The sequence below is a fragment of the Mauremys mutica genome, chromosome 8, assembly GCF_020497125.1.
Source record: "Mauremys mutica isolate MM-2020 ecotype Southern chromosome 8, ASM2049712v1, whole genome shotgun sequence".
Classification (NCBI taxonomy): domain Eukaryota; kingdom Metazoa; phylum Chordata; order Testudines; family Geoemydidae; genus Mauremys; species Mauremys mutica.
Window position 1 is genome coordinate 95,695,264 of NC_059079.1, and position 25,090 is coordinate 95,720,353.

General features: G+C 41.1%; 2 protein-coding genes across 2 annotated transcripts in view; one reads left to right on the forward strand and one right to left on the reverse strand.

Annotated features, from left to right (window-relative positions):
• The first annotated feature begins 387 nt into the window (after positions 1-387).
• Positions 388-7,742, forward strand: LOC123376576 (glucosamine-6-phosphate isomerase 1-like). Its single transcript, XM_045028680.1, has 6 exons — positions 388-406; positions 727-828; positions 2,238-2,420; positions 4,979-5,163; positions 6,048-6,222; positions 7,295-7,742. Exons 2-6 carry the CDS (start codon positions 813-815, stop codon positions 7,390-7,392), a joined length of 657 nt encoding a protein of 218 aa, XP_044884615.1. The 5' UTR covers positions 388-406; positions 727-812; the 3' UTR covers positions 7,393-7,742.
• Positions 7,743-10,929: 3,187 nt separating this feature from the next.
• LOC123376571 (E3 ubiquitin-protein ligase RNF14-like) overlaps positions 10,930-25,090 on the reverse strand; it is a 46,714-nt gene continuing 32,553 nt past the window's right edge. Inside the window, exons 4-9 of the mRNA XM_045028666.1 lie at positions 22,055-22,206; positions 17,750-18,277; positions 17,009-17,237; positions 15,424-15,608; positions 13,659-13,789; positions 10,930-11,812 (exon numbers count right to left, since the gene is read on the reverse strand). Coding sequence (XP_044884601.1) covers positions 11,803-11,812; positions 13,659-13,789; positions 15,424-15,608; positions 17,009-17,237; positions 17,750-18,277; positions 22,055-22,206 — 1,235 coding nt within the window. The 3' untranslated portion in view covers positions 10,930-11,802. The remainder of the gene's footprint in view (positions 11,813-13,658; positions 13,790-15,423; positions 15,609-17,008; positions 17,238-17,749; positions 18,278-22,054; positions 22,207-25,090) is intronic.

A 25,090-nucleotide genomic window follows, 5' to 3' on the forward strand; every position in this document is an offset into this window, starting at 1 on the left:
GCATTGCATAACAAAATACCTCTTCACATAAGTGGAATAGTCAGTGGTGCTTTGGAGAACTGTGTGCTACCCTAATGTGTAAAATAGAGACAGCATTCAACTACTTACAAGATTAGACCCTTAATACTTGAATTAAAAGAGAATCTTCAATATTACAACTCAACAGAATCATAATTGCTCAACAGTGTGTCATAGCCCCTTGATGGCTAATCATGGAGATTCTCCTTTAGTTCAGGTAGTAAGGGTCTGTAATCTTGGAGCAACAGGAGCTGGACTCTGAAAGTTGACGTAGATTTGTTTCCATATTATTTTTTTTATATTAGGGTTGTGATCCAACCACATTCTTGATTTTAGGGAGGCAGCATCAGAAGTGCAACCCACTGGGCTGCCCCTCCCACCACACCATGTAAGAGCTAGTTTGGTCTCACCCAGGCAACTTATGTGATGTCTTGGTAAAACCACTGTTTAGTACGTATGGCTGCTTTTATTTTTGTTTTATAATATTTAGTGCTAAACATCTTCAAAGCAGCTGTGTTCAGACATTGCCTGTCTCACAACACCCTGCTTTGTAAGGTAGATGAATGCTGTCTCGATTTTAAACATAGGGAGTCTGAGGCCCAAAGAGACCATGTGATAGTGATTGTGTTATTTGCTATACTTAGTAATTTTTAATGTCTCCAGTCGTTCCACTAACTATTTTTAATTTTTTCTCCGTATCTCTCTTAGGAAGCACTCCTTTAGGATGTTACAAAAAGCTGATTGAGTATTACAAGAATGGAGACTTGTCCTTCAAATATGTGAAAACCTTTAATATGGATGAATATGTAGGTGAGTCGTCATATTTCATGAAATGTTGTGGTAAGGACATAATCCAGCTTTTTTCTTTTTTGGCTCTAAACTTTATTTATTCTGGTGAGTAAAATCAAATGAAATCAGACATTTATGTTAATTCAAAATCACTTTGTATAGAACCCAATGTAAAATGATCCCAAAATCAGATGGGGAGGAGAGAGAGAGGAATTTGGAATACTGTGTAATACAAATTAACGAGCTGCAACTTTTCCCTCCAGTTAGAGAGATCATATTAGCTATAACTCTCTTAAAAGCTGAGTGATACTACACATGATCTGAGCTCAAAGAGCCGAGAAGTACCTGAGTATATAATTAAAGAAGTCCCACTGAAGATGCTGTTCAAAGATGTTACATACAATCTACTAAGTTCCCATTTTAGCCCAGCTTTCTTCTGATCAGGGAAACTGCTACTTCTGCTACTTGGCTGGTTTGGACACAATGCTGCAGCCCTGTCTGTAGTTAATAACAGAGACAGGCAGTACTCCAGCAAGACTGCACTTTAGACCTACTGACATGTGGTCCTATTATGTTAGATTAGGATTGCCTTGTTTGTAAAGTTGTGATGTAATAATCTCTTCTCAGAGCTGGTTCAGAGAGAAAAGTGAACAAATCCTCTGGTTATCAAGGTACCAAACATACGTGCTAAATATGTGTGTGTGTTTGCTCTTCGGCCCTAATGCTATTGCATTCTCTTCCTGATTTGAGTGGACAGAATATTCACAGAAAAAGTTATCATAGTCAGAGAGTTTCGGGTTAGGGTTAGACAGTTCTATAAAGGATGACTCTATAACAATCAGGGAGTTCTTGGAAGAATTCCCTGATTGTTAACCAGACTAAAATTGCTTCTCTGGTTTTGGCATAGTGTTAACAAGCTTGGACTAACAATAATTCTGCAGAATGTTGTAAAGACAAGAAAAATTAGACCTGCTGTGTATCTGCTCTTTTGGAGAACCTGCTCCATAATATTAATGCACCATATCCATATAACTAGGATGATGTGCCTCTCCCCAACACTAGGATCTTACTGGAGCTATTGTGACTATTTATTTTTTAAACTCATGGAAGTTAAGGAAGCCCAGCTTGAAGGGCAGATGGGGATACTGGCATTAATTTGTAATCAAAACCCCAGATGTCTATGCAAATGTATGTAAAAGTTTTTATATAGGTTATTGTATCCCTCTCTCTTGCCCCCACTTATCAGTTGAGGCCTCAGTCCTGAAAGCTGTAGCAATCAGAGTGTGAAAGTCAATGGGGCCTTGGATGTAAGCATTTGAAGCAGGGATTGTGTTTGTACAATGTCCAGCACAATGGGCCGTGTGTCTTGAAGGGGTCTGCAGGTGTGACTGAAATATAAACAAGAAATAATAAATGTTCCTGGTCAACAGGTCTCCCAAGGGATCACCTGGAAAGTTATCACTCCTTCATGTGGAATAACTTTTTCAAGCACATTGACATCTCTCCAGAAAACACCCATATTCTGGATGGAAATGCAGCTGACCTACAGGCAGAGTGTGATGCTTTTGAGGGGAAAATCAAAGGAGCTGGTGGAATCAAACTCTTTGTTGGAGGTGAAAATCTGAAGGAATAACAGACTTGGAGAGAACACAACCTTGTTTTTGCCATAATTCTAGCTAACTTTGGGGAATTTTTGTTTTGTGTTTACGCCACTTATTAGATTTGCAGTCAGTAAAGCCACATGTGCATCCCATTTCCAATTACTGTAAGCACACCTGTCAAGTGTGGCCTCTATCCATTCCCTTCTATGGCATTGATGGGGACAAATGCTATGCATAGGTGACTCACTGGTGGTGTATGTGTATTTGGGGTTTTTTCCTGTCTCAGTGAGATGTTCAGGTTGTCCTAGTAGCTGTTCCATCTCTGGTCAAGCCTTATGGCCATACCAAGTCAGTGGAATGTGGCTCCTGTTCAAGTAGATGGGTCTCAAAATGTGAACAATAGACTGGCTTCAAAGTCTGCAGGGGTAGGGGATGATGGCAGAGTGGTTTTGATCCACTTGGCAGTGGATGACACCCTTAATGAGCCCTCTTTACACGCTTAATTTTAAACTTCAGCCATTTTTGAGGAATATTTGCCCAGAAGGAGGAAGGAGTGTAACTTTTTTTCCCACAGAAGTCAAATTGCTAATGATGATGTATTGATTTGTTTTAAATTGCCATTTCATCTAAGATCTAGATTTGAAAACTTCAGTCCAATAGGTGAATTCTTCAGAAAAGTATCAAGTAGTAAAAATGGGAGGGACTGGCAGAAGCAGCAAACAACTCTACCCAAGAGGCTCAGCCAGAGCCTAAAATATCACCTTGTGCACCAGCGGAGAGCGGTTCACAGTCAACAGAAACAACCTCATCACCTACATCACTCCCAAAGGAACTGGTGTCTCCCGCCTCAAGGGAACAGTTCCAGACGGAGCAGAAAGCCGATCACAGCCTTAAGAAAGCTTGGGCGGTGGCACGAAGCAACCCACCGCCTCTCAGCTCTTCTACCCAATTCCAGTTTGTTGTAAAACAAGGACTTTTATATAAGGACATTATATGACCAGCAAGGCCAGCATCCTCAAAGACAGTTGGTAGTTCCAACTAAGTACTGGGACAAGCTCTTAAGCTTGGGCCCTGACATCCCAGTGTGCATTCTGGGGTCAACAAAGCAATAACAGGTTAAAAACATTCCTTCCACTGGGAGGGGATGGGCAAGGACGTTGCCAAGTATGTCCGCTCAAATGCATACAAAGTGTTCTTTAGTGTCAAATATCTTGTTGTTTACATACTTAGTAGTATATGTAATAGTGCATGTGTTTTGTTTATCTGTTTATTTTACAGTTCTAGGAGGAAATCACCACCAGTAGTTCCCACTGTTGGCGATTTGGGGGGCGTGTCATAAACAGATAGTTAAGGGTTAAAGTCTGTTTTACCTGTAAAGGGTTAACATGTAGTACCTGGTGACCACCTGACCAGAGGACCAATCAGAGATAAGATTTTTTCAAATCTCTGTGGAGGGAAGCCTTTGTCTGAGTGAGAACTGTTTTTGGATCTAACAGAGGACAGTCATGTCTCCAAGTTCTCCTGGAGTAGTTTCTACTAATTAATAGTGAGTATTAATTAGAAAGGCGAATTAGTCTTATGATTTGATTTCTATATTTGCAATTGTGTGTTTGCTAAAGGAAATGCTTTATTCCTGTTTGCTGATATTGCTTTTACTGAGAAAAGGGGGAGAGGGGATTCTCTCCAGAGATTGATAAGGTTATACCCTATGAGTGTCCAGCTTGGGCTCATAGAGATTCTGTACTTTCTTTTTGTTCTCTTAATAAATTCTTTTCTATTAAGGACTTGTTGGTCTTTCCTTGGGTGGATTCTCAGGGAAAGGGGAGGGGGAGGTATCCCTCTGTAGTTGGATCCCGGTATCTCTCCTAGGAAAAGGGGGGGGGGGAGGAAGCAGGGGGAATGGTTTGTTTCTCCTGGGTGTGAGAACTCCATGGATTTGGGGCTCTTGGAATCCCCTAGGATTTTGGGGAAGGACTGTGTCTCAATTCACATTTCTTAATTGAGTGGTGGCAGCGAGAAGGAACCCCACCCTAAGGGTTAGGGTGGTGGCAGAATACATGCGGGTCCCCATCTTTGAACCCACAAGCTCAAAGTGGGGGTGAGATCCCATAGGACATGGTGGCAGAATACATGCGGGTCCCCATCTTTGAACCCACAAGCTCAAAGTGGGGGTGAGATCCCATGACAGAAGGTGTGCTAACCAAAACTGTGTTGCAACCTTTACGCTAGCAAGTTCTACCAGGTAACTGCTGTAATCAGCTAGAACCCCTCTGAGACAGTGGTATCTTCTAACCTGATGCGTTTGGGTGCTAACATCCAAGTTACTACCTCCAAAAATGCAAAGGAACAGTGTCGCTGCTCTTATTGACTTCAGTGGGAAATTTGCCATTCACTTCAAGGGAAGCAGGAGCTTGAGCAAAGCTGCAAGTTCTTGTATGAAAGTAGTGCGCTTCACCTATTCTGTAGCTATTTTTAGGAGCCTATAGCATCTTACAGTAAGAATGATGTTGCCTTTGCTTCCTATGATGTGTTAAGGTAGTGACACAGTTCTTAAACTGTCTCCAACACAGGTATTGGCCCAGATGGTCATATTGCCTTCAACGAGCCCGGCTCAAGTCTGGTGTCCAGAACTAGAGTGAAGACGTTGGCTATGGACACCATCTTGGCTAATGCTAGATTCTTTGATGGCGACCTCTCCAAAGTCCCCACAATGGCGCTCACAGTTGGAGTAGGCACAGTCATGGATGCTAGAGAGGTTAGAATTAAAATACAATGACTTAATATCGTGCTCCATGGAGCATCAAAAGGTTGTCTAGTCTTCAAGCAGTGGTACTTTCTGCAGCCCAGCCCCAGGCATTATAACTGAACTTCCAGAAGTGTAGTTTGCTCAACTAAACAACGTACCTTCCTGTACCCTGCACAACTATCTCATAGCTTTTTTTCCTGGGGCTTTGATTGCAAAGATCAAATTAGCCATGCTCAAATTAGACACAAATTGAAGGACTTATAAATGCGGCATGACGGTTGAGATTTGGTCCTAATAAAAGTAAAACCATACGTGCAGGGAGAAGAAAAGAAGGGTCTGACCAAACAGTCATACGCATTGCATCAAAATGAGCTTATTCATGTGGCTTCTATTATGCTACTTTAACATTTTTAATGTAACTATGGAGTACAGTTGCATTTAGCCTAGGGGGCTGGGTAAGGGAGGTTTCCAGGGGACAATCTCACAAGGTAAGTGTGAGAACCACTGACTTACTCAGAGGTATACGAGCAAATTGTGAGAGTCACAAGGTGGTGTATGGTTGAATTTATTTTTACACTTCTACTTCATAACCGTTAATCACCTCCTCTAAACTGCTCTAGTCTACTCTTGCATAAACACTAAAGGGAGAGCTCTAAATAACAGGTGGGTAAACTTTAAAATGGCCAGGCAAGCCATAATTTTACTACCTAAAACAATACAGCCGAAGTGAACAGTGCCCAGTCAATGAAGTGAAACACTGCCGGGGAGGACTAAAATCGTTTTCTTCTTTAGATGACTTACTCATCTACTGCTTCAAATCACGCTTGGGTGTTCCCTTTAAATGTACATCACAAAACCTAACTGCTATTCCTGTGTTTTGTTTTTGAATTCAGGTTATGATCCTAATCACAGGAGCCCATAAAGCATTTGCTTTGTACAAAGCCATTGAGGAAGGAGTAAACCACATGTGGACAGTATCTGCCTTTCAGCAGCATCCCAGCACTGTCTTTGTGTGTGATGAGGATGCCACCCTAGAACTCAAAGTTAAAACAGTGAAATACTTTAAAGGTAAATATTTGGCCAGATCAGGCCACTTTTTCAGTTAGCTTTTCTATACTTTAAGGCAGGGTTGGGCAAACTTTTAGGCCTGAGGACCACATTGGGGTTGCAAAACTGTATGGAGGACTGGGTAGGGAGGGCTGTGCCTCTCCACACAGCCTGGCCCCCTCTCACTTCTTGCCCCGACTACCCCCCTCAGAACTCCCAGTCCATCCAATCCCCGCCCTGCTGAGCCCCACCCCTTATACAACCCTCCATGCTCCCTGTCCCCTGACTGCCCCCCCCCAAGAACCTCCACCCCATCCAACCATCTCTTGATCCCTGTCCCCTAACTGCCCCCTATCCAACCCCCCTCCCTCCGCTCCTGCCACTTTACTATGCCGCTCAGAGCAGCAGCAGATTGCAGCCCGGCCACAGCCAGCCATGCTGCTCGTGTGGCGGGATTGCTGCGGGGGGATGGAATAGCAGGGGAGGGGCCAGGCTAGATGTAGCCCGCGGGCCGTAGTTTGCCCACCTCTGCTTTAAAGGCTACCATTTAATTTAGCAAATCTTTCCTGTCAGAAAAATTGTTTGAAGGAAATGCTGTCAAATAACTCTCAACCCTAAAGTTAAAAAAATAAAAATACAAAATCTCCACTGACTAGAAATCTATTCAGGGTAACCTTTAAATGTTAATGTTATTTATTTAAATATTCCACTATAGTTTTATGAACCCTGTGTTGAGTTAGTAACTCAAAACTAGAAACTGCTATTGCTTAGAAGCCATAAATGAACTGAGTGAGGCTAGCTTACTTCTCCAAGCTGAGTGAAGTATGTCCTTCTTTCTGTACATAACAGAATGTAAACTAGGTTTAAAAAATTCTTTTAGTCTGTAGTGGTGGTAAATGACTAAGGAGTTTTTAAAATTAATTATACTGACACTCCAATATCAAGCTTACAGCGATGGGGTGAAAAATACTTTGAGGGTTGTGGGGGAAGAGGGAAACATAAGGATATTAGTTGCCATAACTAAAAGCAAAAAGTCCTCCATTTATTGCACTTAATTACCTATACTCAACCTTTCCTTTTCCCCCTGCACCAGGTTTAATGCTTGTTCATAACAAGCTTGTGGAACCCTTATATAGTATGAAGGAAACAGGAGCAGAAAGAAGACAGTCTAAGAAGCCGTACAGTGACTAGTTTCTTGGGCTGGTGTGATGCTAAGCAGGCTCTTCTCTTGGAAACCAGCAGAGGAGGAATCCCTGCACATTCTTCTTGTACTTGTTCATAAATCAGGGGAGATGTGCTCATTATTGTCTCCATCTTTTGAGAGAGATGAATGCTGAGTACATTGGGTTTAATAAACTAGATGAGGATGGGACCTTATGTACTGTGTTCTAACAACCACAAAACTACTTCTCGCGCTAGTGGTGAAGCCAATTGAAATGAGATGTATAATCTATAAAGCAAGTAAATGAGAACAGGAAATAGATATCCCTCAACTCAAAGGTGAGGATATGAAAGGAAATAAAATCAAATGGGTAACTGTATAATGTATTACATTTGAAGGACACACAGCTAGGTTTTCTCTTCCCCCCGCAGTGCACTTATTAATCTCAACTTCACTAGCATCATGAAATGGAAGTACTAGCACTAACTAGAGTTAGCCATTAAATAAACTTCTTCAAAGCTCCCCTGAATTAATTTGTACCATTTTAGCTTGGGGGCTTTCTTGAGGAGATGCTACTAACTTCAGTGTTCATTGATGTATATATGCTTCCACTAAAGCCCTGATTCTGTAATGTGCTAGACACCCTCCACTTCAGCAAAATCCCAAACACTGCACCTGCCCTGGCTCTTCAGTTGTCTCAGCTTAAAGAAATAGCTGTCACCAAATGGTTAAACAGCAATTGTTCCTTATTCATCTGTGTAACTCTGGCTACTATTTCACTTCATGGTCGGAATTCTAAAAATCCAAACCTTATCTGAATGTCACTGTATGTCAAGACTAAGGTACTGTCATTAGACAATAGCAATCAAGTCTAAATATCTGTGGCTTCAGTTCTCCCCCCATGCCGTTAAGTGTTCTGTTGGTTGCAGCAGGGTAGGGCCAATTGCCCTCCCCCAAATCTTCTAGCCACTTCACCTCTTGCCTTTCCTCATAAGTCATGGTGATATAAACCCCTAACCTATGTCTGAGTTATTGAAGTCCTCAAATTGTGGTTTGAAGACTTCAAGCTACAGAGAATCCTCCAGCAAGTGACTCGTGCCCCATGCTGCAGAGAAAGGCGAAAAACCTCCAGGGCCTCTGTCAATCTGCCCTGGAGGAAAATTCCTTCCCGACCCCAAATATGGCGATCAGTTAAACCCTGAGCATGTGGGCAAGACTCACCAGCCAGCACCCAGGAAAGAATTCTCTGTAGTAACTCAGATCCCATCCCATCCCAGACTGAAGGAATGGAAGTACTGGACACACGAGAAGCCACCAAAGATGAACGTGTTGCTTTCAAGAAGTTCATTAACAGAGTGGTACAAAATTATAACAAGAAACCAAGAAGGATGTAGACATAGTGCTTGTTTGTTACAGGAGTGGGTGGGTGAGATTCTGTGGCCTGCATTGTGCAGGAGGTCAGACTACATGATCATAATGGTCCCTTCTGACCTTAAAGTCTATGAGTCTACGCAGGGAGACCTGTTGTAATTCAGCTGTCCATGAACTTAGCCCATACATTTAACCACCTAAATCCACGTTGTGGTGAATGAAACCATCTACTGCTATAGACCTTGCTACTTCCAAAACTCTAGTGGTTTTACCCTTATTACTACCAAAAGAGCTTACATCAAACTACTGAAGTGTAAATCACTGGTGCTGTTTTTTAAGTGGGGGAGATGTATTTGTTTACATGGAAATCCTACAAACTATCCATAATGCAACTTTCTACATTAAATGCAGTATTTTTTAATCCAAATAAACTGAGTCATGTTGACTGTCTTTACCCACTAAGTCTGTTTTATTAGGAATTAAAACATCCTGCAAGGCCAGACAGAAATAATTGTAGGGGAAAGAGATGCTCGTGTGTCAGAGAGATGATTAGCAGGCAAAGCTTGATGGTAAGGATTGTCACCGCCCACTGAAAAGGGCTTCTGTGGAAAGAGAAAGAGATGGAAGTAGAACTGGAGGTAAATTCAAGAGTAGTTAAGTTACTTAGGACTCCCTGGATGTGCATAGGACTTTGGTGCTCTTGAAAATTTTACTCTAAACACTTCATTTAAAAGTTAACTGAGACAAAACAATCACAACACATTGCTCGCTATATGGTGGAACCTAAGAAGTGATGCAAGTCTTGGCTTTCTATACATCATTTTGTCTATTACCACCTCTGGATTTAAAAAGCAACTTGTAAAAATAGGCAAGAAAGCATGTTTACTCAATTCCAGAGCCACCTCCTTCAAGCTAGCTTCCACTGTTGAAAGAATTTTGCCTTCATCCTAAATTTGTGTGAAATTGCATCAGAAAAACTGGATGCCCATTTTTAAAGCAGGTCCTACACAGTAAAGAGAGATGCTCCTGCTAGAAAAGTTTACAGAGCTGCTGCAGAAAAATTAAGTATTTTGCTTGAACCATAACTTGGGCCCTCTAACAGCTAGGGGTAAGATACTGTTAAGTAGCTAGAACTATTCCAGCTTCCATAACTTGTCAATCTTTACAGACATACGTAAGGCCAGAACTTGGCTCTTAGCAGTCTGATTGCCAAAGACCGTAACATATACTACAGCATTGAGCATCACAAATTGTCCACAGAAGGAAATGGCAAGTTAATGTCTAGGATGTGAAATCAGCAGCAAAAGCACTGAGCCTAGATGCATGTTCTACAGTTAAAAACAAATCTAAATTTTTAAATACCATGATGAATTAAGAGGGAGATGTATAAATGTTAATATAGATTTACATCCTTTTTACAAAGCTGAGGAACAAGGCTCTTTTGAAACCTTAAAACATGATTTTAAAGGATAAAAACTTATCAATCTCTTTACTGCATAATATCTCATGGCTATTTCTGCAAATAATGCTTTGAAAACTAACAGGTAGATTGAGAGAAATTAGGAGGCAGACACTCTCTCAAGATACCAAGCATGATAGTGAATTGTGTAACAGGAATCTATGTCCCTTCCAGAAATAGTTTTAGTCCATTTACTCAATTCAGCTAAACAGACATCTGAGTAAAAACTGCATATGAAGAGTTGACCTTGACTCGCTGTATCATTACCTAGCTCCTGAGCCATTCAGGCCCTGCTGTCTTATTTTGAACAAGGTACATGTCTCATTAAAAAGTCAAAGCAGCTGTTTTCTAGCCTATCTTACAGATGAAAAAGTATTTCTAAAAATGTAATCCAAGCACTGTTCTCACATTTAAGACTGCTTGTAAAACTACAGGGTTGGGAGATCTGGTTTTCCAATAACTTCTTATTTTGAAGTATGAGAGTGTGAATGAGTGAGCTAGTTCAGATGGAAGGCTGCCCATTACTCCCGGACATTTATTTAGAGGTCTTTGGCCAAAGGACATAATTTCGCAAAAAAATTTAACTAGAAATTGAGAAGGAAAAACATGCAGTTAGGGGATTCAAGTCACGATTGTGTACCTGTAAAAGTTCAATTCAGTGTCTGAGGTTGCTTTTCTTTTATTTAAGCACCTCATTAATATTTGAGTCAAGAAAGACTGCACAGAATTTCACAGATTGGGCACACAGACTGTTTTAATATCCATCATTATTAAAATAATCACCAGACCCTATAAATTCCTTCCCTGTTAAGATATGATAGCAATATGGAAATGAATTACTGAAACTGAATCAAGAAGAGTGAGAGTTATGAAAACAGGAAACGTTTGTCAGTAACTTTCTACACCGGACCCAGGCATTAGATCCACTCTGTGGTGATGGGAGAAGGAGAAGGAATGGGGGGCAAAAATTCTGCAATTTATAAACCTCTACCACCCCAGTGAAGTGCGTCAGTGTTAGAGCAGTGAGCCACCACAGAAAAATCAGTTTGGATCCAGGTCAGGAAATGCTATGAAAGCAACTGGCTCAGTCTCAGAGAGAAGGGAGAAATTCTTATGCTATGTTTAATAGTCTTCCTGCAATGGACACAAGCAGCTTCATCAAAGGGCTCCAAGGGGAGCACGTGTAGCCCACCTCAGTGATAGGAAAGATTACTGCAAAGTATGTAGGATGGAATCCAGAGATCCTTGCAAGGCCAAACTTCCTGGAGAAATTCCCAAACAGAAATTTCTAGGATGTGTTTCAGAAAAAGGGGCACATTATGGTATTTAGAGTTTCTCAACCATTTGTTAAGCCTTCGGATGACAGTTTGTTCACTCTGTTTAGCACTAAACAGACCTAAACCACTAGAAGAGAAGGGAATTGGTCTCTTCTGTTTGTGGCAACAGCATCCAAATGGTTGTGTAAGCAGCCTGCAGTGTGAAGTGTTACCACTCATCATATGACGGCAAACAAACTTGACGTAAGCAGAAGAGATTCATTTCTGGTTTCTTCAGCGTTAGGTGATACAGAACATAATTAGTCTTCATCTTCAGCATCAACATTCATAGCTTAATACAACCTGTGAGACAGGCAAGAATCTGTATTAGGAATCACTGAACAGCAACTTGAATTTGAAACTATGATTTGAACTTTGCAGCTTCTTTATTTTTGTCATTTCACTCAAATGCATGTATTGCAACAGCCAAAGTTGAGTCAAATAAAATATTTTGCATTTTTATACGAACAACAGTGCCTAGTACAATGGTGTCCTGGTCCATGACTAGGGCTCCTAGGCACTATGGTAATAAAAATAAATGATAATTAAGCCTCTAAAGACCCCAGAGAGTATTATTATTAATCATTTTTATTATGGTACTGCCTAAGACCAAACTGGAAGAGAGACCCATCGTGCTAGGCACTGTTCAAACACAGTAGTTGAGAGTACATTGTCTTGAAGAGTTTACAATCTAAGTAGACAAGGGTAGAAGAATGGGGTGTAACACAAGAAGAGTGAAAAATGTGATGCAGCAAACACATCAAATTAGTTCAATGATTAAGCTATTTTTTGGGGTGTGGGTTTAAATTAGGAGGGAATAAGCTAACTGGAAAGAAAGGAGAAGGGAGACGGAACATTGAAGGGTTGGTGGGTAAGTGGGGTGGGGCAGGGAAGGGGAATTGTGGAGTGAAACTGAGGAGAGGAGAAGAGACGGTGGGGGAGGAAGAGGGAGGGTTGGAGCAAACAGCCAATCAGCATAGGCCAGAAAGTCCAGTCATGAACAATTCTCTGAACATAGATCCTTTCCCCATTTTACAAGCAGGCAAATTGAGGCACAGAAAGTGGATGACTTTTGCTACTGACTTTCATTTATCCGAGGACAAGGAATAGAACTTGGAAGTCCTGACTCCCATTCCCTCCCATGGAAGCATCAATACAATGTCTAATGTAAGAGACTCAACATCCTAGTGCTAATCTTTAAAGCCCTCAATGGTTGGAAGCCTGGCTATAAGACAAGACACTGGTTTCCTTTGCTAAAACTTTCTATGATCAAAGGTTTTGTTAAGGCTGATGAAGCCCAGAGCAAAATTTTCAGGAGCCAATGGTCATCGTGCCTTCTACAGCCAATGCCCTGTTGCTGGGAAGTTCCTACCACTAGAGGTTAGGAAGAGTCCACATCTTGTTGCCTTTACAGCATAATGCATGACACGCCTCTTTGCACAGCATTTACTTCAAAAATGGCTGTACAGTGACCAGCAACATTTCCTCCGGAGATAAATATTACTGAAGACATCCACTTAAGAAAGCAGAATAAGCAATGGAGGGATGAAAAATGTGGTCTTAGTATTAATTTGTTATGACACTTACATACCAGAGTGAGGGGTATATTATACATGCCCAGAAAGATTTGGGAATGGAATATAATTTTAAAGAATTCTTCGATCCTGCTTGATTAGCAAAACATTCCAAGATACAGAATGCAAGTCAGTGAACCAAGCTTTCATGCTAATACACCTCTCATCCACTTCCCCTACCATCTACCCAAGTAGCAATGATCTCCTCTATTTTTCCACACAATTCCAATGCTGATGGCGTTTGCCTCCAGTTCTGCAGTTCCTTTAGCGCTGCCTTCCTACATATTTATACCAGATTCACCATTGTGATATCTGAGCAACCTATACATGAAAATGAACCATTCCAACAACAGTGAAAAAAAATCCCTCAAAGGCATACCATATTTCAAATCATATCTGAAAAGATTTTATTCTTTTGCCTACATCTCAAAATTTCTCTCATTTGTATTTAAACTTTGTAACTAGCTTTGTAATTAAGTGAAAAACTTATTTGGGGAGGAAGGGGGGCTTGCAAGAAAAATGCTATACATATGGAGCTTGTACTGTGTTTGAGGGCATATTTTGTGAATACGTACCGCTTAAAGCATGGGGAGGATTTATCTCTGAAGTGCGTATATGGGGACGCCCTAGACAGACAACCCATACAAAGCCAGCAGAAGTACTCCCTGCAGCCAGTACATATCATCTGGTTACAACCATCTCGTTTCTGATGGGGGAAACAAACAGGGAATAGCAGTAATAATCAACCATATTATATATATGGAGATATACCTATCTCATAGAACCGGAAGGGACCTTGAAAGGTCATCGAGTCCAGCCCCCTGCCTTCACTAGCAGGACCAAGTACTGATTCTCACCCCAGATACCTAAATGGCCCCCTCAAGGATTTGAACTCACAAACCACAGAGCTATCCCATCTCATGTCACTTCTAAGCCTTCAAACCTGCCTTTGTGCAACACCAGCAATCAGTATGCGACAAACGACAGAAACGTGTATTTTCAGAAATGGAACATCTGTACAGCATTTTACTACATCCCATATTTGACAGACTACAAAAACATTTAACTATAAACTTTTTTTTATAGACTGTTTACCCACTGTATGACTGAACGAACAATTTTATTCAAAATAAATAACTTTTCATCACCAGTTATTTCATTCAACAATAAGGTCACCAGCTGGGTCTGAGCTCTGGATCTTCAGATCCCCAGCACAGATCCCTGCCTACTTGAACTATAGGAGTAATTATCCTCCATGCGGACTAGCCACTAAAGGGGGGACCTAAGTTACCTAAGACAATTATGCCAGACAGTTACACAGCTATTTGTTAGATAGCAGTATAATACTACATCAGGATTCCTGGGTTCTATCTCTGGCTCTGGAAAGGGACTGGCACATAGATAGGATAATCAAAATACATTGTTTTGGCATATTCAGCCTGAAAGGCAGTGTTGAAAAGTGGCTAAAACTTGATTCTGCTATATTACAGACCTGTCTTCTTCCCAATTCTCCTTGAAGTGACTTGGGATAATCTGTTAATTTATCTGCACAATGGGAGACGAATACTTGACTGCCTTCTGGGATTGGGATACAAGGCCACGGTCAATATTAAAGTCTGAAATGGATGGAAATACTAACAGCAATCAGCAGAAGTCAGGTTTGAAATTATGGTCTTTTGGCTCCCAGCTCAGTACACTTTTCCCTAGTTTACAGAATATTTGGTGGCAAAAGAATCTCCCTGGTGTCTGCGGAACACTGCCTGCCTTTGTGGTACAGGCAGCCTGATTCAACCAAATCACAAAATGGACCATAAAAATCTAGTATCCTTGTGAGGTCTGTTGCATGTCCCCACTTCAGTCTGGTTTCAGGAGATGTGTACCCACAGGAGGAGTTTCCTCTTACTGTAATGCCAACTGCTTCTGCTGGCTGCAGAAGTGAGGACAAGCTCTATTACAAGTGTAAGTCTACAGTATTGGTGAATGTCCTTCCCTGTTTGTGAACCAGTAGCCTGTGTCACAGCAGCTTTATTTGGCTGCATTACTAAACAAACTGGAATCCTCACTTTTTCCTGAACTGTTTGTTGGCAATTACCAGCACCTGGGGAACTACTGATGAATACCTTTAAAAACTGAAAATACCTACTTTTTATTAAATGTAACACTCAAAAGTAAGACTAGAGTAGCCAGCAGCAGGATGAGGCACAAATGGAATCATATGGAACCTACGAATGAAAGTCCTAATTCCCTGGCACTGGTCCCCATAGTGAATTGCATTAGCAACATACGACAGTAACAATTAAGAACAAATGTCATTCTCCAAGTTTGGCCCAATAAACTCACCTGTACACGAATGCCACAATGAGGGCAGGCCCTTGAGTTCTTTTCTAGCCATTCTTTACTTTCCAGCTCCTCAAGGGCTTTCCGAATCCCTCCTTTGCCATAGCGCTGCTCCAGAAATATTTTAGTGGCCTCATCTGCTTCTTGGTACTCATTACGCAAATCCATTCGCTTTTCTAAGGAGTGAACTATAGACACAGAACAACACATTAGCCTTACATACCGCACTGCATATGGAAGTCACACTCTTAGCTAAGACGATGAGCCAAACTCATTGTAAACATAATCCAGGAGATTCCAAAGATTGCAAGGGTCAAGAGGATCCCAATAATCGTGATAAGAGAATGAGGCAGCAACAGCCACCCAGAAGTTCTACCCAGTATATACTATATACTAGTATAATCTACCACCTCTCAGCTGTGGAAACTCCAGGACCAACAAAACAGAACACACCAGGGACAAGTACTTTATATCTCTCTTTTAAACACGTTATGTTTGAGATTCTCAACAAGATGTTCCTTCTACTATTTCATAAATATCTGCTCAATGTGCAGCTGCAGTTAAAAAAGCAAACAAAATGGTAGGATGCACGAGGTACAGAATGAAAGTTTATATTGAAAATATTGCAATTCCATTATATGAATCGCCTTTGCCGGGAATGCTGTGTTCCAGTCACCCTACTTGAATAACCTTAAAGAGGAAATAAAAGGTTTGTGACCAAAACAATTACAGGCATGGAAATAAAATTCATATGACATGCGACTGAAAAGATTAGGATTGTTTAGTTCAGAGGGGAGACAAATAAGAGTGTACACGATAAAGGTATACAGTAGATTAGACACTTCTATTTACCCTCTCTTGTAATAAGGACTGTCAATAAAATTGAAATAGGTAGCGTATTAAAAATTGATGAAAGGAAATATTTTTTGCTAACACCATACATTTAGTGGAACTCTATCACAAGACATCAAGGCCAAATGCTCAACAAGATTCAAAAAAAGAAATGGACATTCATATAGATAATATTTTGAGTTACATTAGTATGGATTTTAAAATGTGTGGAATATAAACCCTCATGCTTCATGGCATATGGGTAAACTCCTCAAAGGCTGGAAGAAACTTCCTGTGGACATGTTATTCCATAAATGTCCACTTTAGGGTTTCTTGTACCTACCCTCAAGCGTTTGCTACCAGCCACTGTGGGAAACCGGAAGGTACTCTGTGTATCATATTTCCTTCTAAGTTATCGATCATAATTTTGCTTTTAGAAACCTCAAGATATACAAATGGGTATAGTGAGCAACTACAATGCCATAACCACTGTCCTTCTGAACTGTGTCATTTGTTCATCTAACTTGTTGCAGCATGTCTAGACATTCAACTGTAAACTCTTCAGGGCAGAGGCCAGCTCTTCAACTACATTTAACCTCTCATCCTCATTAGACAGAGAGTACCACCACACAGACAGACAAAGGTGTCAACTCACTTACGCCTAGAAATGTTTCTGAGTATCTACTTAAAGTCACTGTATTCTAAAGTGAAAGCTGCAATTCTCTGTGAGTTCCATTTCCAAAACAGTGCAACTCACCTGCAGTGACTTTACATGGAGAGACTCCATGATAAGACATTTTACAGAGGGTACAGAAGGCATAGTTGCAACTGGAACATATGCCCATGGTGCAACCTGGCTCTTGCATCACTGGAGTCTGACAGCATGGACGAGGACAATATACCACGTCTGCCATCAAGTCCAAGCTGGACTGCAGAAGTAGGCGATCATAACGTGCAAACAACTCCTCTCCAACCAGTTCCTTAACCTAAACAAAAAGATAGAACATTATATTTGCTGGATTCAGATGTTCAATCTATTAGCTCTGGTAGAAAAAACTTTTTTAGGACATGGGTACCAACAACTAGTTTGAATTTGCTTTAGCACATTTTAAAACATGACTCTCATGACTCTAAAGTATGCAAGTTATTGATGATACTCTAATTACATCTGCAGCTTCTGTATTAAGTATTCTGAAGAAGAGATTCACTAGCAATTCAAATACTGGGCACTGACAGTCCCACAGTGAAAACAATTAGCACAGTCAGTGGGATCATATTAATTCAAATTGGTGTCCAAAAGACATCTGAAACTAACAGTGGGCAAAACTGGTGCCAGGTGATCTAATTTTAACTCAGGAGTGTGTAAGTGGCCTCTGGGTAGCATGAAAAGACTCTGTACTTTAATTACTATGGTTTGAGCAAAAATCAATTATATACAATTCACCTTTAGTAGTAAGCTAGAGGTGTGCATGCATTGATTATATACTTCTGCTATTACCTGGCCAGGAGTAGCAACAGAAGAACACTTTGGTTCTGGACAGCTGAGGCAGTGGACCTGACCATCCCTGATCTGAATTTCAAAGTAGTCCTTTAAACAGGATTTGCAGTATATATGCCTGCACTTCATGAAGTACATACATTCACTACCCAGCTTCTCAGAAAAACAGATGCTGCACAAGAACATTTTACTGTTAAAGCATTTTTTCTGCTGAGCCTGATCAAAGTCCAAGATTTCCCCTATCAGACTTGAGAGAGACTCCACATCCTGTACAGCTCTTTCATCAAGGATTTCTTCTTGTCCTGTTGCAGCACCTGCTGCACCACAACCATCCAGCTCAGCATTCAGAGGAAACACAGATGTCCTGCTCTGCCCATTTTCTCGATGGCACAGTTTTAGTTCATATGGGGAGGTGATGTTCAGGTAAGCTAGTGTTTCTTCCTTAAGAAACTGCATCCAGGCGAACAAGACCACACAGCCTCGGTTCTCTTCCCACAAGTTGTCTAAGTGCTTGCAAAGTGCAGTAAGCTAGAAAAGAAAAGTTTGAGCTTAGAACCCAAAAAGAACAGCTCCATCTTCCAACAACTCCTGACTTATCTTAGAACAATTTCCCTCTCATATGGTACCTTTTAAGGCAGCTTCAGATTTCAAGTTTAGGCCATGAACTAATTTAGTTTAACAAGGTCTTTGTTGTTTGTACTCATTGGGAAACTGTAAGAGAGCATCACTTTACACCCTCACTTGATCACTTGCTAACCTCCAAAGCATAAATCCTCAATCTACATCTTATGCTATACAGAAAAAGTTTACTGCATTACAAAATATTAGAAAGTATTGCAAGTAATTGTAAAGAAATGTAGATTTAGAAATAAAAATTATATGATGTGATAAGTAACATAGATAACAGTTCTATATGCTTTACTGTATGGATTAAATAACAATTGCCTCAAGGTGACCTAGCGAAAATATTTTTAAAATATGTCTGGTGCCCGGCCTTTTTATCTTTAAAGAAAGCTTGAAGAGTTTGTTTTCAAGTCTCTCTCCTGTTGGATCTTCCCTCAGAAATATCAAAATGTCAGGTCTTGTCTTCCCTATTTTTAATTGAGGACTCAGCTATACGCTGGGTGGGATTTTTGTTCGGTTTTTGAGTCCTTAGTTGTCAGGGTGCTCAATCTTAAACATACATTTCCTTCCAATTGTTCCCTCCATGTCTGAATTAAATAGGTACACAGAACAGAAGTTTTAAACAGTCGGTTAAAATCACTCCCCTTCTCAAATCAGTTTTCACTTGCTTGATAATCTGATATCCAAATTGGTCCACAGAATCTTCCAGGAAAGATGGGGTAGGACAAGGCCTCAATTTCAAAAGTAAAAAACATACAGGAAAAACTAATTTTGAATATCATCTTGCCTTCTTCATAAATCATAAGGCAGAAAAAATTGACACCTAATTTCCCACCACCTTTGCAGTCATATTTAAATTTATAAATTAAAAGCCACCTGTATCATAATCAGAACTCATTTCCTTTGAAGTGAATAGGTAAGAACACTCTAATTACTGCCAGACCTATATACAGATATTTTGGGTTACAGGAGGAAGTTATTTTTAGTGAACAACCAAAACAAAGTAACTACGATGCATATTTACAATCTCAACTTTGAAGTTCTGAGTTTAATGAAAGAAGTCAGCCTCATTATCCTGACTAGACTAAATGTAGCACATTTGGAAGCCAATTCAAGATTCAGCCAACTACTCACGTATGGTTTTAAGAATAATGCTTTAAGTGTTTTATCATCTGATGTACTTTAATGGTGTTATTTAAAACATTAAAATCTGTATATACAATAGATATTACATGCTGTATGAATTAGTGCAGGCATTTGCCTTTTGGACTTTCAAACAATGAACACATTCTAATGTTGTGTACTGGAATAGACATCTGCTTTGTACCAGAGACTTCCTCCTCTTCTACTTCTCCCTGACTTGCAGTGAAATTTTAGTATTCCAGTTTCCTTAGTAATTTAAGCATAGTTAGGATATGAGTATTCTGCTTATCTTGCAACTAACTTTATTTGTTGTGAGTGTTAGTTCACTAGCAGCAGTGCACTTTGAAGACAGTCTGAATTCTTGGCCGATTAGCAAGTTTCCATTCATAACCTTTAGTTCCTCTCTTCCAAATTATACTAACCAATCACTGCTCATGCATTGAAACAGCTCATGCTACAATTACTGCATGTTAATTCAGACAACGATTATTGCTGTTTCAGTAAAAGTCAAGTTAACTCAAATGTGATCACCTCACCTGAGTGCACATTTCCCAAAGACTAAAAACTGGACATGTTAATTGGATGATGTTTACTCTGAAAAAGCCTAATCTACGGAAAGAAACTGAATCTCTATCTTCCTCCCTGATATCTTATACAGCAGGCTATAGAAGGAAAATAAATGTTAACTTTAATAACTCCAACGTATAATTTACAAACAAGGGACATCCCTCCACATACCAAGTTTGTGCTGCTCTTACTAAATTCTCCACTGCTCAACAATGAACTCTAGGTGCACAGTCTAGTTGTATGATCAGGCACAATGTTTTGATCACAATATTCAGTGGAATTATTTGTACACTGACTACCACAATGGAGCTTGCCCGTAGATGCTACTGTAATACAATAACAGCATACAAGAAATAAAGGCCTATGCAACTGAAATTTTAGTTCATTTATGGGAAAAAATCTAAATGACATGCTTGTTTTATATAAACTCACTGCTGCACAGCAAAGAATTCAACAGATATAGCTCCATGTTAGACAATTTTTATTCAAGGGATACCAGCTATTTTGCAAATATCCAGTAACATTAGAAAAAGTTAATGCAATAATAAAGAATTCAATTGGAAGTATCCAGATGTTTTACCCACTGTACCCAAACATATGGATGCATTCTTCCACCTATGAAAAGATATGGGTTGTTGTCCTGTATAATCTCACTACCTAATGCAGGTTTTTGGTTTGTGTAATTTTTTAAAAATGTATACATCTCGTACACAGTTAGTTCTGATAATGTGTTTTTGAATAAGCACATTCAAAATGCTTTAAAGTTACATTATTTTTATAATCCACTTGCTCTCTTTCTTGCAAGTTTGAAATAGAAGTGTCCTCAGGGAAGACGGCTCTCTATCCACACGTGCATCCTGGATTGTTATTTTTGGATTGCTCTCAAATGCTGGGTTAATAGCATCACATGTTTACTAACATCAGAAAAGGCAGGTTAAATTCTGGGGCTAACAGTCCTAACAGCATCTCAAGATCTTTAGCTGCTGTTGACAGAGCTATTCCTCTCTCCAGAGATTTTAAAAATACACACACTTGTGTTCTTTCACTAAAAAATTTTGTTCTTCAAGAAAATATTTTACAGTATCTTACTCTTAAATAGTAAAAAAAAAAAAAAAAAAAAAGAATTTCAAGAAGAATATTTATACATTAATACCTGCCCTTCTTAAACGGTGGAAGGCACCTGAGTCTCATGAGACACAATACAAAAGATTTTCAGGTATAGGCTGTATTTGCACAGCACAGTGTATTTATTCACATATACCTACTCTATAATGCACAGGATATAAGCAGAGATGAAACAGGACATCAAATCCCTACGACGGGGATTTTCAAAAGTGCCTAAAGGCCAGATTTCCAAATAGGTGCCGATAGATGCAGATAAGCACCCAGTAAGGTTTACAAAGCACCTAAAGCACGTTAGGTGCCCAATACCCATTGAAATCAATGGGTGTTAATCACCTAGGGACGTCTAAAAATGCCACTATGCATCTCTCTGCATCTTTAGTACCTTTAAAATTCTGGCCATAAGTGACTTAGGAACAGTCATATTTTCAAAAATGATCTCAGCACTTGAAAGTCTACGTTTCATTGACAGTCAGTGGGACTTAGTCACTTAAATGCTTTTAAAAATTTTACTCTAAATGATTTAGCAGCCTAAATTCTATTGATTTTCTATGAGACTTGTGCATCTAAGTAATTAAGATTCTTTTGAAAATCCCATCCTTTATCTTTAAGAATCTTGCAGCATGTAGAGAAAGAGACTGTTGGCAAAGGGCGCCAATAAAAACTACTTCTTACACAATTCATTAGAAGTATGTATTATATTTCATGATGCTAATTGTTTCCTCCAACTGAACCTGGATGTTGAAAGCAAAGTTCTATCCAACTATTCCTTCACCCGCTGCATTTACAAGAAATTTTTTTTATGTTCCTGAAAGGTACAAGAAGTGCCAAAAAGATTTTAAAGCAAACCTGGGTCGGGGAGAGCCACTTGCTGCTGAGTGTGAACACAGGCGGAGAGACTGATGGGTAATCTGGTGGGAGTTCAAAATTCAGTACAAGTGGAGGCAGAAAGCAAATTGTGTATTCATATCCACTGTTCTGGAGACACTCTGTGGGACTTCCTGAACCAAAGACAATTGATTGACACAAGGAGAGAGAGAGAAAGAGAGAGAGATCAACAGAACTATGATTATAGGTGTTGCAGCCTAATGCAGTTTAACAGTAAGATAAAGTTCCCAAGAAACTTCTTTTCATTTGATAAATTTTTAGTTTAACTGCGAATCCTGTGGCACCTTATAGACTAACAGACGTTTTGCAGCATGAGCTTTCGTGGGTGAATACCCACTTCTTCAGATGACTTGCATCTGAAGAAGTGGGTATTCACCCACGAAAGCTCATGCTGCAAAACGTCTGTTAGTCTATAAGGTGCCACAGGATTCTTTGTTGCTTTTACAGATCCAGACTAACACGGCTACCCCTCTGATACTAGTTTAACTGCTTTACTCAGACTTAAGTAAACAATGTGCCTTTTTAGTGCTATAACATTTCATAAACAGTTGTGTGCTGGAGGCTGAATCAGTGAATATTGACTTTGCTAGTACTATGATCTGTCAGACAAATCACAAACCAGTTAGTCTGGAAAGGCAAATCCTCAAGAATAAGGGTAAATATACTTTGTTGTTCTAAGAACAAGAAAAGGAACAAGCCTCTCTAATTTTGATCATTTATCATAGACAGTTTTCCTTAGAGAAAAAGCAAATTCCTATTTCAGAGCTCTTTCCAGAGAAGGGAGTGTCTAGCACAGCATTGAGGAGCACAGCATTGAGGATCTGTCACTGTTTCACTGTACGACCTTGTTAATAGGTAAACTGAAGCAGAGAAACCTCTGATGGAGTTAATAACCACTTCACAGATTGGGAAGCTTAAAAGGACACAATTAACTTGAAAAAATAGTCAAATTAAAAACAGAATTAGAAGTAATTTCAAGTCCCTCTGCCAAATGTTTAAAAGGGTTTGTTATCTGTTATTTGTGTTGCTGAGTTTGACCCATACAAACAAGGGAAACTGAATGATTGCATATGGGAACCAAGGAAGCCAGCTACACATGCACAATGGTGTCAAATAAACAAATTAAATCACCTGAACAAATACAAAATAATATTTTCTTGAAACTGACAGTTATAGTAATGCTCGGTGTTACCTGCAACAGTAGGCAATTTTTTTCCCAAAGAGAAGTATCATATTTCAATTGACAGTGTTCTTTAACTAATATTTCAAAACCAGGGGCGGCTCTAGGCACCAGAAAAACAAGCAGGTGCTTGGGGTGGCAAAATTATCAGGGGCGGCATAATGCTGGGGCCCCAGATCCGACCTGAGGCAGTGTCCTGGGCTGGATCCCAACCGCTCTGTTGTTCTCTGACCGGGTGCCGTCGCAGCTGTGCGGCGGGGCAGGAGGACCCGGCTCAGTGGGGAGCATGTCCCTGCTGCTCTCCCATGGGCAGCGGCCAGCCCCCCCTCAGGCAGGAGGCAGTAGCGCAGCCCTGCCCCGGTCGCGGAGCGTAGGGAGTGGCAGCGGAACGTAGCGGCAGGGCGGGCCGCTCCTCCAGCGCCGCCTTCAGGCTTCTCCTCGGCTTGTCCCCACCTCCACCTCCCTACGCCGCCTCCTGCCCGGGGAGGGGAGCAGCAGCCCGGGCTGAGCCGAACTCGTGCCACTGTGCAGGCCGAGCCTGTGGCTGGCTCGCAGGTGTCCCGGGGAGTGGGAGGCCTGGGGACACTGTCCTGTAATCATCAGCGGCCGGCTGCTCTGCCTCAGGCCCCAGCAGCCGAACCCCGCAGCTGCCCCAGCTCGCTCCATGTGAGAGCTACAGCTAGCTCTGTCCCCGGCCACACCGCCGGCTGACCGCCCAGGACTTTGGGGTGTTGCTGAGGCTGCCCCAAGCCAGGCTCCCGGGGTCCGCTGACCCTCCAGCCACGGGGGCCCTAAGCCAGTGTGGGAGCCGGGCTGCAGCCCTGCTCTCAGAGCCTCCTCCCCTTCCCGCGCTGCATAGCAAGACGTGGGACGGTGGGCAGGGCTGCTACAGCCATTTCAGACTGGGACTGGCGCCGGGGGAGCGGAGGTGATTGTGCCCTGGCTTGAGAGACCGAGCAGCCCCCTCTCTCACCCCCCCAACCCAACGCCCGCTGCTTGCTCCTGCCGGCATGGGGTGCAACGCCCAGCTCTGGAGGGCAGCACCAAGCCCCTGGGCGTGCTCGCGGGGAAGGAGAGACAGGAGGCGGAGCTGTTCGGTGTCTCCCACGCAGCTCCAGGCCCCTCTAGCTACTTGGCAGCAACAGCCAAGCAGTGTGGTAGCCCGCCAGCAGTGTGACTTGGTCCAACCCGCACAGGCCACATGAGCCCTGGGGTTGGCGCTGATGTCCTGCCTATGCCAAGGCCTCTGGCGCAGGGGCAGTCCTAGCTCTGCCCAGGCAGACACAGCCCAGCTCGCTCCATGGTCAGCCCAGTGAGTAAATGAGTACACTGGTAGGAAATTGTTTTATTTCACTAACTACTAATTCTGTTTTTGTTTTTTTTTTAATTTAAAGAGTCTAAAACAAAACAAAAAAAATTGCAAAGTGCACACGTGTAAAAGAAAAAAAAAAAAGCCATGTTCAAAACACGGTCTCAGATGAAAGGCACTACAGAAATGCAATACAATGCAAAAGCACACCAGATGGACATGAAAACAACACCTAAAGACCTAGACTAGTTTGCTCCAAGGGTCCCCCATGGTCTAATGCATGCTCAATTCACACAAAAATATTCCAACTTTAATTTAAAATATTTTAGGGGGAAAAAAGTATTTTGAAACAACAGATGAATTCTCCTTAGCAAGTAATTTGAACAAACCATTAAAAATTCCATTCTAGGAAGCTACTATATTTGAAATTTAAAAGTCCACCTCTTTAGTTTTGATCTAAAGCAAGAATAACATTGTGAAGTTATAGGAAGGTATGTTTGATACCCAT